At 37.4% G+C, this 12,500-nt stretch overlaps 1 protein-coding gene across 4 annotated transcripts in view; it reads left to right on the top strand.

The window, feature by feature from the left end:
* PIP4K2A (phosphatidylinositol-5-phosphate 4-kinase type 2 alpha) overlaps nt 1-12,500 on the top strand; it is a 188,132-nt gene that overhangs the window by 138,246 nt on the left and 37,386 nt on the right. For all 4 annotated transcript variants that reach the window (XM_045006242.1, XM_045006244.1, XM_045006246.1 and 1 more), the window contains 2 exons: nt 2,961-3,107; nt 8,029-8,067. In XM_045006242.1, coding sequence (XP_044862177.1) covers nt 2,961-3,107; nt 8,029-8,067 — 186 coding nt within the window. The remainder of the gene's footprint in view (nt 1-2,960; nt 3,108-8,028; nt 8,068-12,500) is intronic.

Genomic DNA, 12,500 nt, shown 5'->3' with positions numbered 1-12,500 from the left:
CAGAAACTTAGGTGTCTACAGAGATAGGCGGCAGCTGAACAGGTATTTTGAGAACATCATTGGTGCCTAAATAGCTTTGTGGATATAGTCCTTAATTCTCAGTTCTCCGTCTGTAAACTGTGGATAATAGCACTTCCCTACCACGCAAGCTCTCAGATACCATAGTAATATGGGCCATAAGTACTTTAGATGGATTGACCGCTCTGACTTTAAACAGTTGAACAGTCGATGGACAGTTTCTCCAGCACAGAAATTCTTCTGCAAGTGGATGTTTCATTTTCAGGGTCATCATGGAAAACGATCAACCCAGTGGAGGCAGCATCTAGAACAGGGGTAGGCAACCTATGGCACGCATACCAAAGGCAGCATGTGAGCTGATTTTCAGTGGCACTCGCACTGCCTGGGTCCCTGGCCACCAGTACGGGGGGCTCCGCATTTTAATGTAATTTTAAATGAAGCTTCTTAAACATTTTAAAACCCTTATTTACTTTACATACAACAATAGTTTAGTTATATATTACAGACTTATAGAAAGAGACCTTCTAAAAATGTTAATGTATTACTGGCATGCGAAACCTTAAATTAGAGTGAATAAATGAAGACTCAGCACACCACTTCTGAAAGGTTGCCGACCCCTAATCTAGAAAATGTTTTTATGAGCACAACTCCCAACCTGCTAAAGCACAAATATATGACATTAGCCTTTGCAATATATATTGGGTACATAATGATGAACATAACACAGTAATAGAAGATGCTGCTTGATAATGGGGACTTGACTTTTAAATATGCTAAAGTTTTCTATTACCTCAATTTGAGTATTTCTAATGTTAATTTGTGGTGCTAAAATCTGGAAGATAATATCAGGTTTGTGTGTGTATATTTGTGGCTAAAATGAGTGATATGCCCAGTAATAGGTGTAGCATGCTTACGAGGCTAATGACAATCCTGTAATCAACAATTTTTCCTCTATAACTCAGGACCTTTGATCAAGTGGATACAGAATTTGAGATATTAGACACTGTGCACTGATTAAATCATCTTTTGAGCTTTTATCTTCAGTCTCCTTGTACTGTTTGGCACGTAAAGTGATTCAGTTTCTTAGTCATAATTTGTTCAGCTCATAGTAAGTTTCCAGCTTTGCTGTTTTCCTTCAGTTTTTGCTGGACATGATTGTTTTCATGATCATTTTGAGAGTTAACTAACATTTTAATGTCAACAGAACTTCTTTCTTTAGTGTCTCCAAAACCTAATATCAAGTTAGGGAGAATGAGTGAGAGAATTCCCTAGATTTTAGCAGAGCACTCAGGAATTGGAAAATCTTCAGAGCTCCACTAGAGAGACACCAATCTGTGTGGCCTTGTTGATTTGAAATCTGATAAGAAATTTCCTAGAAAACTGCACTTAAATGTGCTTCTTATTAGAAATATGCTAACATAATTTCAAATTTAATTGTAGTCTGAATTTGAGAATTGTTAAATGGCTTAAACTGCTATGTTTTAGGCTATGTCTACACTATCACTTTTGTTGGCAAAACTTATATTGCTCAGGGATGTGAAAAAACACACTCCTGAGCGACATAAGTTTCACTGGCATAGTGTGCACAGCACTAAGTTGGTGGGAGAGCTTCTCCCACTGACATAGCTGCTGCCGCTCTTTGAGGTGGTCGACGGTAGAACTCTCTCCCGTTGGCGTAAAGGAGCTATATGAGCAATCTTACAGCAGCACAGCTGCATCGGTATAGCTGTAAGCTTGATAGTGTAGACATGGCCATAGAAACTTGGTGTAAAATCAACTATATTTCAAAAGACCATGCTCTGACAACGATGACTATTTTGTTGCAAAAAGCAGAGGCTTTAGCTTTCACTGAACGCTACTCATCTGTAGCTGTTTCTGCTTTTAGTAGAAGCTTTTGGTAGCATTTTGGTTCCCCATCTATAAGGATTTTTTTTTTGTTTAGGCCCCTCTGAGACTTATATGAGAATAAGATAGAGGAACACTATCATTTCCTTTTCTTTTGTCTCATACAGACTGGCCTAGCTTTCTTCATATCTTTTTTTCTAGGCAATAGGAGAGAAGTATTTGAATTCATGTTTGGATTACTCTAGTTTGGATACTTGATAAAATATTTTCACAATAAATTATCATTCCTTCTTAAATAACTTTTTTCTTGATGAATTCTGTATTTTTATGCTTCCTTGAATACTGTTTCTACAATATTCTTAATTACTAGTTGGAAGGCAGGTGATATCAGAACTGTGGTGGAGCACCCTGTGTCTGTAGGGTGACAGATTCTCTTCAGGGCTAATATCCCATCTGTGAAGGAATATGGGGAGATGAAATGTTCTCTAAATAAAAAACACATGTATTCTGCATTTTTTTTCTGCCTGCTAGAAGTGGATATTGTAATCCTGAGGTGCTGATTTAACATGAGAACTAGCACAAAGGAATTGACAGATTCTATTTGTTTTTTATGTACACTGTAAGCATACACTATGCTAAACAAGTATTGGAAAAATTGTACCAAAGTATCTACAGACTAAAGGCAAAATGCAGTACAACAGAGAATAAAACAAAGTGGGGTAGTGTTTGAAAGGACAATTTCTCCTTTGTGTGAGATCAAATTGTGCTGATTTTGGACTAATAAAACACACAGTGCTGTCAACTAACACAAAGAGAGTCTACCCTATTCTGAAAAGCCAAGGAAACTGAATGTTATAAGGAATGCTGTTAATATAAAATAGGATTTTGTTTTTGACACTGGTCTACAAGTATAACAACTTTTTAAAGGTTTGCCTATGACAGTGGTTTTTGTGTGGATGCAGTGTGTTTGGAGACTTGTTTTTTCAATGGTTTGTGTATCCACCCACGACATACATGCTGTATATGTAGTTGTCTCTCTGGATCTGAGTTTTTTAAAAGTTGTATTTATTTCTTTTTTTTTCTTCTGTCCTTTGTAGTATATTGTGGAGTGTCATGGGGTTACACTTCTTCCCCAGTTTTTTGGCATGTACCGGCTTACCGTTGATGGAGTTGAGATATATATGATTGTAACAAGAAACGTGTTCAGCCATCGTTTGTCTGTTTATAGAAAATATGATTTAAAGGTAAGATATAACTTTGGATATAACATTGTTAAAGTAGTTAAAATTGCTAAAATAAATATTAACTATTCTGTTGAGTGTTTTAGACGTTGGTTGTTGCAAAGCACAATCAAATCTATTAAATGAATATTGTTCAGAAGTTATATTGGTTACTTCTAAAATAAAGAAAAGTGTGGTTAGCTAAACCGGAAAACATTTTTATACAAGTAACGCCATTTAAGCTGTATCATGCATGCTTTAAGGGAAGTGGTTTAACAGAGTATGTTTGCTAAATGTAACTAATTGTTAATGGCTGAAACTAAAAACCACTGTGAAAATGTAATAATAATAACGTCGTCCTTCTGTTTTCTATACTCCCTTGATCAACTTCGTGGGGGGCCACTGCTTATTTTGCATAGGGCTTTTTGTAATATTTTAAGAGATGTAATTCAAATAGAAATATCTATCACTTATATAGTTTTCACAGTGATAGTTCTTTTGATATTTAAAAGAAATTAAGGTAGAGGAGTTGGACCGAATGCTACAGTACATAACTTTTGGTGCCTGGTACCTCTACTAGATAATGTTTCACCTGTTTTCTAAAATGTTTGGCTACTATTGCTAATTCAGCCAATATTTAATATATAATACTTAAAATGAATTGCCCAAATGTATTTTTCAATCCCTTTTCATAAGGGATTTGTTTTAAATTTCCTTCCCAAAGTGTCTCCTTACATTTCTAAACATTATTTATAGTAAACGTCGTCATTCTTTGAGTGTTTGCTTATGTCGATTCCATTCTAGGTGTGCATGTGCCCACGTGTGCGGTCGTCGGATATTTTTGCTGTTGTGGTATCCTTAGGGCCAGCTGTGGCACCCCCTTGAGTGCCATGCTCGTGCACTGGTATATCAGGCGCCACTGGCCCTATGCCCTCTCAGTTCCATCTTATCACCCATGGAGGTTAGTTGGCGCGCCTTTGCTTGCTTAGCAAGGGCCAGCAGTTTTTTCCTCCTTTGGACTTTGTGCCTTAAGGCCTTGTATATAGTTGATTCTTCAATAGTTAGTGTTAAGTACCTGTTCAGTGTTTAGTTGTTAGTAGTTAGAGTCCCAGCAGGTACTTTGCCCCTGGCAGGGCATGCCCAGGTCTCTGGGGTTCAAGCCCTGCACAGACTGTAACAGGCCAGTCCCTATTAGTGACCCCCATGACAGCTGTCTCAAGTGCTTGGGGGAGCACACATAAAAGACAAGGGCCGTATCTGCGAAAGCTTTTGGCCCTGCATACAGAGGGAGCGGGACATTCGACTTAGGGCCCTCCTGATGGAGTCTGCCCTCCACCCGGCCTCTGAGCCATCCCAGCTTGATTTGCCGAGCACTTTGGCATTGGAGCAAAGTGCACCCCCGGCACTGAGTTCCATTCTGCACCATTCCTTATCACCGGTACCGAAGAAGAAGGCCAACAAGGAACTGAGAGGGTATAGGGCCAGCAACGCCTGAAATACCAGTGCATGGACACAGCACTCAAAGGGGCACCATAGCTGACCCTACAGATAGCGCTAAGGCAAAAATCTCAAATGACCATACCCGTGAGTGCGCATACACCTAGAATGGAATGGACATGAACAACACATCTCGAAGAACAACAGTTATAAAAGGTGGGTAACTTTTTTCCACACATTTGACTACATAAGTATGTCTGCAAGCTTATTCAAAGATTGTTACTTAGTACTGTATATTACTGAGAGAAGTGTCATACTGCATAACACGTCATCCCTTACACCCCCATCTATAGCAGACAAATAGCTACCTGGAAAAGGTGTCACTTGGATGTTTCATCCAAGCTGATTTCTCAGAACTAACTGACAGTTGTTCAAGAACTGGCTCGTCAGTGTCTAGCATTATGGCCTCTGTGGGAGAGAGTAAAACATGAGAGGAGATTACAAAAGGGGAGAATGGGAATACTTCTTAATTGTGCTATGGATGCTTGCTCGCTCTCTAATGGAGATGCACATTCATGCTGCCCTTTAGCCCATCTTAAGTTAACCAACTGACACATGCCATATCTTGATCAGCAGAGATACAGGAGTTTGTACTTAATCAAAAGCACACACGTTTTGGGAGCCCTCCAAAGATTTTTTTAAAGAATGAGTCAGTAATCTACTGGCGGAATTAGAGATGGATGATTTATAAAAGATTTAGGGGCGGGTTCAATTTAGATAAGCATCCAAAAGTCCAGATGCTTAACCAATGATCTTTGATCAGTTCAAAATAGATTTTATCAAAAGATTTCCAATACTTCTTGGCTTGACCATGTTTGAAATATGAAGAGAAATGCTCTCCTCATTTTATATTCTTGTCTTGGTCAAAACTTGGAAATACAGAGGCATTTCAAGTTTGAGGCCATTACTCATTTTATTTGAACTGGTTTGCTCATCTGTAACTATCACCTTCCTTGTCAAACCAGTAGTTGGAATGACTTCCTCTCTCATGACTCACCACGTTGGTCTAATTTTAGACAAAACGTTATGGGTAAGGGTTAGAGTTGACATGCAGTCAACATGTGCCATAATCAGCCTTGTTCCAAAAATGGGGAATTTGGTTTCTTTGTGTGCTGCTTGGTTATTTAATATTATGTATACATATTATGGGACTAGTGTTTCTTCTTTGATTTATTGCATTTTTAAGTGTTTGTAGGGTTACCTAGAGTGCTCCGATAGGAACCTCCTATTATTATATAAACGTGTCGTTTATTTGTATTGCAGTAGCATGTGGACACCCTAGTTTTATACAGACTCAATATACAAACACATAACAAAAAGAAATTTAAAGAAAAAATCAGTCACATTTAGCATTTTTATAAATAGCATTTGTTGCTAGTTATCTTTCCAGAACCTCTGTATTTCTGTTAATTTGTCCAGTTGAAGGAGGAGAGGCCAAAAGTACATTGGTGGTGATGGGAAAATTCTTGTTTCAGAGGCTAGGTTTTATTCATCAGGATGAACTTTCACCAGACAAATTTATAATTACATTGGACATAGTAGTAGTAGAGAGAAAATAATCATTGTTTTCTAACTTTGTTTAATGTTACAGTGCTTGCAAAATCTGTGGGAGCAGAGTCCACTGTAGTAGCTGAAAGTTTTCAAGACGTACCAATTTAGAATTTACACTTCTATTTTTCTGCTTTGGATTACAAGGAACATCTAAGATTACTATAGCTAAAAGAGCTGAGAGACAAGGGGTGGGATTTTCAAAATTACTCAGCATTGGCCTAACTCTGTTCCTGTTGAAATTAGTGGTAAAACTCCCATTGACATCTGTTGGAGCAATTAGGCCAACACTAAGTGCTTTTGAAAACTGACCCCAAAAGTTTGGTGTAAAAATTTTTTCAGTTTGATTACTTCATGCATTTGACCACATTCTGTATATTGTCAGTGTCCCCAGTTGTTTGTGAATGCCTTTTGCACAACAAGAGGGAAAAGACAAATATTTTTTATAAGTAAGAAAGTGTGATTGTAAAATCACAAAAATTTGGCAAGATTAAGGGGCAAGGACAGTACCTAAAACTACATTTAATTGATATTGTTGCAATGAGCTTAATTTCAAGTGTCCCTCTAACTTTAGCTTTTACAATTTTCATTTTTTATTTGTTTGGTTCTTAACTGATCTTTCTTTCTGACAAGTAGCCCCTGGAAATGGATGGGAGTGATATGACACAGAACACAAAATAAAATATGTGTAACTAACTAATTCAGAGAGCCTTTTTTCACTCTTTTGGCAGCTTATGATGTAGTGTAATGAAATCCCTGCTGAGTTGCCATATAATATAGCTAAAGGCCACTGTCCATACATCTGTTTTATGCATCCAGCTCCCCAGATATCTCTCTCCAGGTAAAACATTGAAGTATTTGGATTTAAAATGTGTGTAGAGAAAGGTAAGGCTATGAATTTTGAGGATCACTAGAGATAGTATTCTCCTTTTCAGCATTTCTCCACACTGCATACACAATGCAACAAAAATAGAGCCAGCGAATGCTTTAGATCTTGTGGGGCTGTTGTCTGCATGCTGTAGAAACACATTAATTATTTATTGTTATCCTTATCATTATTTATTTCCTGCACTGACTACTGTGTGGGAGGTACATTCAAAACACTTCAGAAGGACAATCCTTGATCCAAGGAGCTCACAATCCAGGGAACATCCCTTTTTTGTCACTTGCTGCTTACTCAGAATGCACAAGCATGTTTGCTCACTAGTTTGAGCAAAGAGAATTTTAAAACAGCATTCAACACCCCTTCATCAAACAGTTAAATCCGACTGGTAAAGTCTTGATAAAACCACCGCTGATCCCATATTTTTTTGCTTTTCTTTTTAGCTTTAGAGCCCCTCTAATTTTATATTTCATAGTACTGCTGTAGGGTGCTTTTATTGCTTTTGTTTGTACTTTCTAATATTTTAAATACTACACAGTAACTCATTTTGTAAAGCATCCTGCATGTCTTAGCAAAGTGTTAAAATAGTATAGTTATTATCATGTATTCTCCAACCCATAGCGACACAGCAAAATATAGGCATACAAAACTTAGAAATCTGTCAAAGAAAATGAGCCTCCCAGATGTTGTCTTACTAAGATGCAGTAGGATGAGATCTGAGGAGAGAAAACACAACAGGGGGAAGAGAATGGCTGTCGAACACTCAGTGATTTAAACGTACTTCGTCCCCTTCATGTGTGTCATCCTCTATCCTCTTCAAAATATTGCAGCAAGCCAAACTACCTGAGCTGTTTGTGGCAAAATAACCACTTTACTACATCTCTGCCAAACAGTCTTCAGGTTCAGGGCATAGTTTTGCCAACCCATTCTGTGCCCAGTTCTGGTCCATTATCTTAAAAGTTTTAAATTGATTTCCTTTTTACGTGCACATTTTTAGATCCAGTCTTTCTGTTTCAGGGCTCTACTGTGGCTAGAGAAGCCAGTGACAAAGAAAAGGTATGGTGAATTTGCATGTCTTGTCCAGTTACTTAGCTGCTAACCCATTTTAGGACGAGTACGATTGGTGCTCTTGTGCACCTAACCTTTCTTTCCCCTTCTGTTCTACTGCTCTTTCCTCTTCTTTTCTCAACTCTGCTTCACCTACTGAAGCCATACGAACAGTCCATTGTTCTGTAGTGAGATTGACATCAGAGGTAAGTGAACTAATCCACCTCTTCTTCTCCACCTATCCTCCCTTTTTCCTCTCCTCTTCCCAGCTCCTTCTGTTCCTGCCATGTGAAAAGCTTATTGTTGTGACTGTGGTATCAGAAAGTTTTCTCTTGCTTCCTCCCTCTTTTTTTTCTTGCCACTTTTCATGCTGTAGCCTTGTGGATAATCCATTTTATTTGATAGAAATGACATCCTTTCTAGTGTGATTGTAACATTAAGAGACAAATTTTGAAATGTGGGCACCTCAGCTTTACAAATAAAGCCTGTATTTGTGTGTGCAAGCTGGATAACTGCGATCCTGTGACAGACTTGTATGCATATGCAGTTATGGCTGTTGCCCACAAGACAGGTTCCCACTCATTTTTTGTGGGTACAAGTTAGGAATCAGCTACTGAAAATGTTTCTCTAAAAGTAAGATCTCCATTCTCTATTCTATCTCTCCATCAATGTCTTCTCAATTCTTTTGGGCACTTCCGTCTTGTTGATTTTAAAATAAACTTAATTCTTAAATCTATTTTAATTACAAAACAAAATTTTGATCCACATTTTATTAATGGTTTCACATCTGTAATCAAATGCCCTGACTGAATAATAGATATAGGAGCAATTGTTGCAGGTATATACAGGAAACTGAATATTCCACTATATATTATATATGACCTACTAAATTGATTCCTAGCCATTTGAATTTCAAAATACTGGAAAAGATTAAGAATGCAGTCTGCTTATTTTCTTGTTTTCATAAGTAAGCTCTAAACTTCCCCATCCCCCAATTGTAAGGAATTCCTGAATTATATCGCTGTGTGGGATCACATAGCAGCGTGGGGTCAAAGACCTTACTTTGCTTTGTCCAGGACCCACTTTGGTATTTTGTTTAAATGGAGCATTAGTTACGGTGTCCTCTCTGGGCTTTGGAGCCCTTCTGTGTAAATCACACTGACGGCACTGATGAGTTGGAGACGGACGTGATCAACTGCTGTAGCGGTGAAAGCTACTAACGGCACGTCATGACTCAAATAGAGGCTTTTGTTTTAGACCCATGAGAAACTCTCTGCTAAGTATTATTTTTCTCTCCCTTCCAAGAGGAAATGACTGGACAGTTCAGATCCTCATGCATTTTCTTTCAGCATCATCCATCTCGCAGCTCCCAGATGTGAATTGGAATCATCATGACATCCAATATCTGCATTTATCTCCCTTCTGCAGGAGATCCCTCAAGACCACAGCTTGAACTGTCTTTATTTTTCTAGTCTATTTTTATTTTTATAGCACAACCATTCGTGTTTTCAAACCTTAGTAATTTAACCCTCCACTGTTTTGGAATGGCAGCTAGTGCACAGTGAAGACATCTGCTGTCACCACTGTGATAATTTAATATAAATGCAAAAAACCACAACATCCCAATATGTTAAAATAACACTTGAGATAATATAAAATCAGACAATATCAAGGATATTCAGATTTCAATGGAGTCTAACTCTGAGTGTCCTCGTGTTGTAGAGAGTCTGTAGAATATTGGTATACATCACATGGGGGAATATATCCTGTTGGTACAAATACAGTTAGTATCTGTTAAGACTCTCAAAAACACTAAGCATTGACCTAACTTTGCTCCCACTGAAGTCAATGATAATTGATATTAATGGGAATAGAATTAGACCAATGCTGAGCACTTTCAAAAATCCCGCCCATAATCCTCATTTTAACGTAGGGTGAAATCCTGGCCCCACTGACGTCTGTCATAAAACTCACTGATTTCAGTAACACCAGGATTTCACCATTGATTTCTAATAGTTTTTCCTTGTTTAATGGTAACCTGAAAAATACTAATAAAAATGCTGCCCAAAAAACCCGCAGTTAACATTTAAATGGCTGAAATGGGTTTTTTTTTTTAAAGGAATCTGATTTGTCGATTGTAGATCAAAGCAGGCCTAGTGTTGCAGCCAATTCAGTGAGTGTTGTGAGCAGAGAGCGCTTGCAGCATCAGGGCCTGAGACCAAATATTCTGCAGCTACAACATCCTCAAAGGCAATGTGATGCACCAATAAAATGACAGATTAGCACTCTATGTACATTTAAAAAAATAATTGGCAGGGCTCAGGCAGAAAGAACAGCATTTCTTGGATCCATTTAAAAAAAAAGTTTAAGTTTTGCAAACGGTTCTGATCAATGGAAAAATTTCATTTTTATTTTATTTTACATTACTCTTTTTTTCTATGAACACCAGAGTCTGCCTGAGCTGGGTCAGTTTAGAAGGGCCAGGAGAGTATACTGCAATCTTCTTTCGATCTTTACCATAGATTCTTATAGGATCCAAATCACAGCAGTATCTAGATGACAGTATCTTCTGCTTCATGCATTAACATCCTGCAGTGTTTTATCCCAAAGTAATTTTATTCATATTTAAAGGTTACTATTTAAAGTGTAATCTTTTAAATCTCTGAATGTGTTTTACACAAAATATTTGTTTTATATCTTTAAGTAGAGTAGTAGAATCTGGATTATATGTGGGTGAACCCCTATGTGGATCCTACTGCAGGGTCAAAGCCTGGGTATAGTATAAAGATTATATTGGCATGAGTTTGTGATGGCTACGTTACTTATGAGTGAAAAATGTAAACAGTGCACAACATTACTTATTTTCTGTTTTGCCACAAAATAGAAGGTATGTTAGAAAAAAATTTCTAATGATGCTGAGTGGAGAAGGAAACAAATGTTTGGTGATGTCAGATGCTTCTTTAAGAGAGCTAACTAAAAATGATACTTGTTAAAAACTAAATTTACATCCACATTTTCAAAGGTTGCATCTTCGGTAGGAGTAGAGTCTCAAACTACTCTTGAAAAATGTAAAAGTGTCTGAAAAATTGTAGTTAGTTCTCATGGAAGTTCTCTGACATCACCAAATATGTCTCCCTCTCCTGTTAAGTATCTTTAAAGAAATTGCTTAACTGATTCAACCAAAAAATAAAAGTATCTCACACCTTATCTGGTGTGGTAACTTATTTGCCAAGTTTTATCCTGATGCTAATTAAAATCACCTTCTGCAGTAATAAAGCCCTGAAATTACATTTGGAATGAAAGACTCACAATTAATAATGTATTCTTAATCCATCCATAGATATTGTATCTGAGCAACAAGGAAGTATTAGAGAGAGGGAAGAGGCTTTTGTGGTGAAGACTTAGGGCTAAGAAGTCAGGTCTTGCTACAGATTTATTATGTGACCTTTAGGAAGTCACCTAAGCCAGAATTTTCAAATGATGATTAAAGATAGGCTCCTAAATTCACATTGAGGCACTCAAATGAGGAGCTTGATTTTGAGAGTTGCTGAGCACTAACAGCTCCCATTGAAATAATTTTGTGCAATTTCAATGGGAACTCTAGGTCAACATCATTCAGAACTGGGCGTGTTCAGCACCTCTGAAAATCAGGAGAGCTAGGTGCTTAATAGGGAGTCAAAATTTTAGACACCCTAGCTCAAAAATGTTGACCAAAATGGTGGTGATGCGCAATATCTTTTTCTGTACATCTTTCTTCAGCAATTACAATGCCTGTAAGTAAGAGGTAATCTGTTATGCCAAGAACTTCAATGCACCAGGAAAGTAGTAAATCAGTAAGAAAAGCATATTCAATCTCTCTCTCTGATTTTCTACTATAAAATAGTCGTCATGAGTCAAAAATTATTTTTTTCTGGAAGAGGGGCCAACTGGAATGACTAATTATTGAGAACTTTATTGCTTTCTGCACCATTCTCAATTTTTCTTTCATTTGACTTGTCACACCTGTTTAATCTCCTGATGTGTTAATGATAAGCTCTGAAGTTGTCATTTTAAATATTTTGTGATCCAATCCCATCCCTTAGATTTCACCTTGACACACAATTCTTGTGATTTATATTAGGAGAGAGATTTTAACAATAACATCATCACTTACATGGCAACAGGTATCATAACATACATTTAAAGATGTCTTGAATTTTAAAAGAACAGTACATTTCAACAGTTGTCAGATTCTGACAGCTACTGCTTACTTTTTTATTCCTTAATTCTTTCTTTTTTCAATAGAGGGCATTTCCTATTCATGCCTCGAACAGTTTTGCCCTCTCTAAGTGAGACAGGGATAATGTGGAACTCCCTGGTGGTCTCTTTTTCACAGCTGTGCTGCACTTCCAGTATGACATTAAATTAGTAATTATAGCTGAGTGTAGTACTACTTCCTTCTG

This window comes from Mauremys mutica, chromosome 2, assembly GCF_020497125.1.
Source record: "Mauremys mutica isolate MM-2020 ecotype Southern chromosome 2, ASM2049712v1, whole genome shotgun sequence".
In the NCBI taxonomy this organism is placed as follows: Eukaryota; Metazoa; Chordata; order Testudines; family Geoemydidae; genus Mauremys; species Mauremys mutica.
Note: the sequence above shows the minus strand (reverse complement) of the source record. Positions and strands in the feature narration are given on the sequence as shown.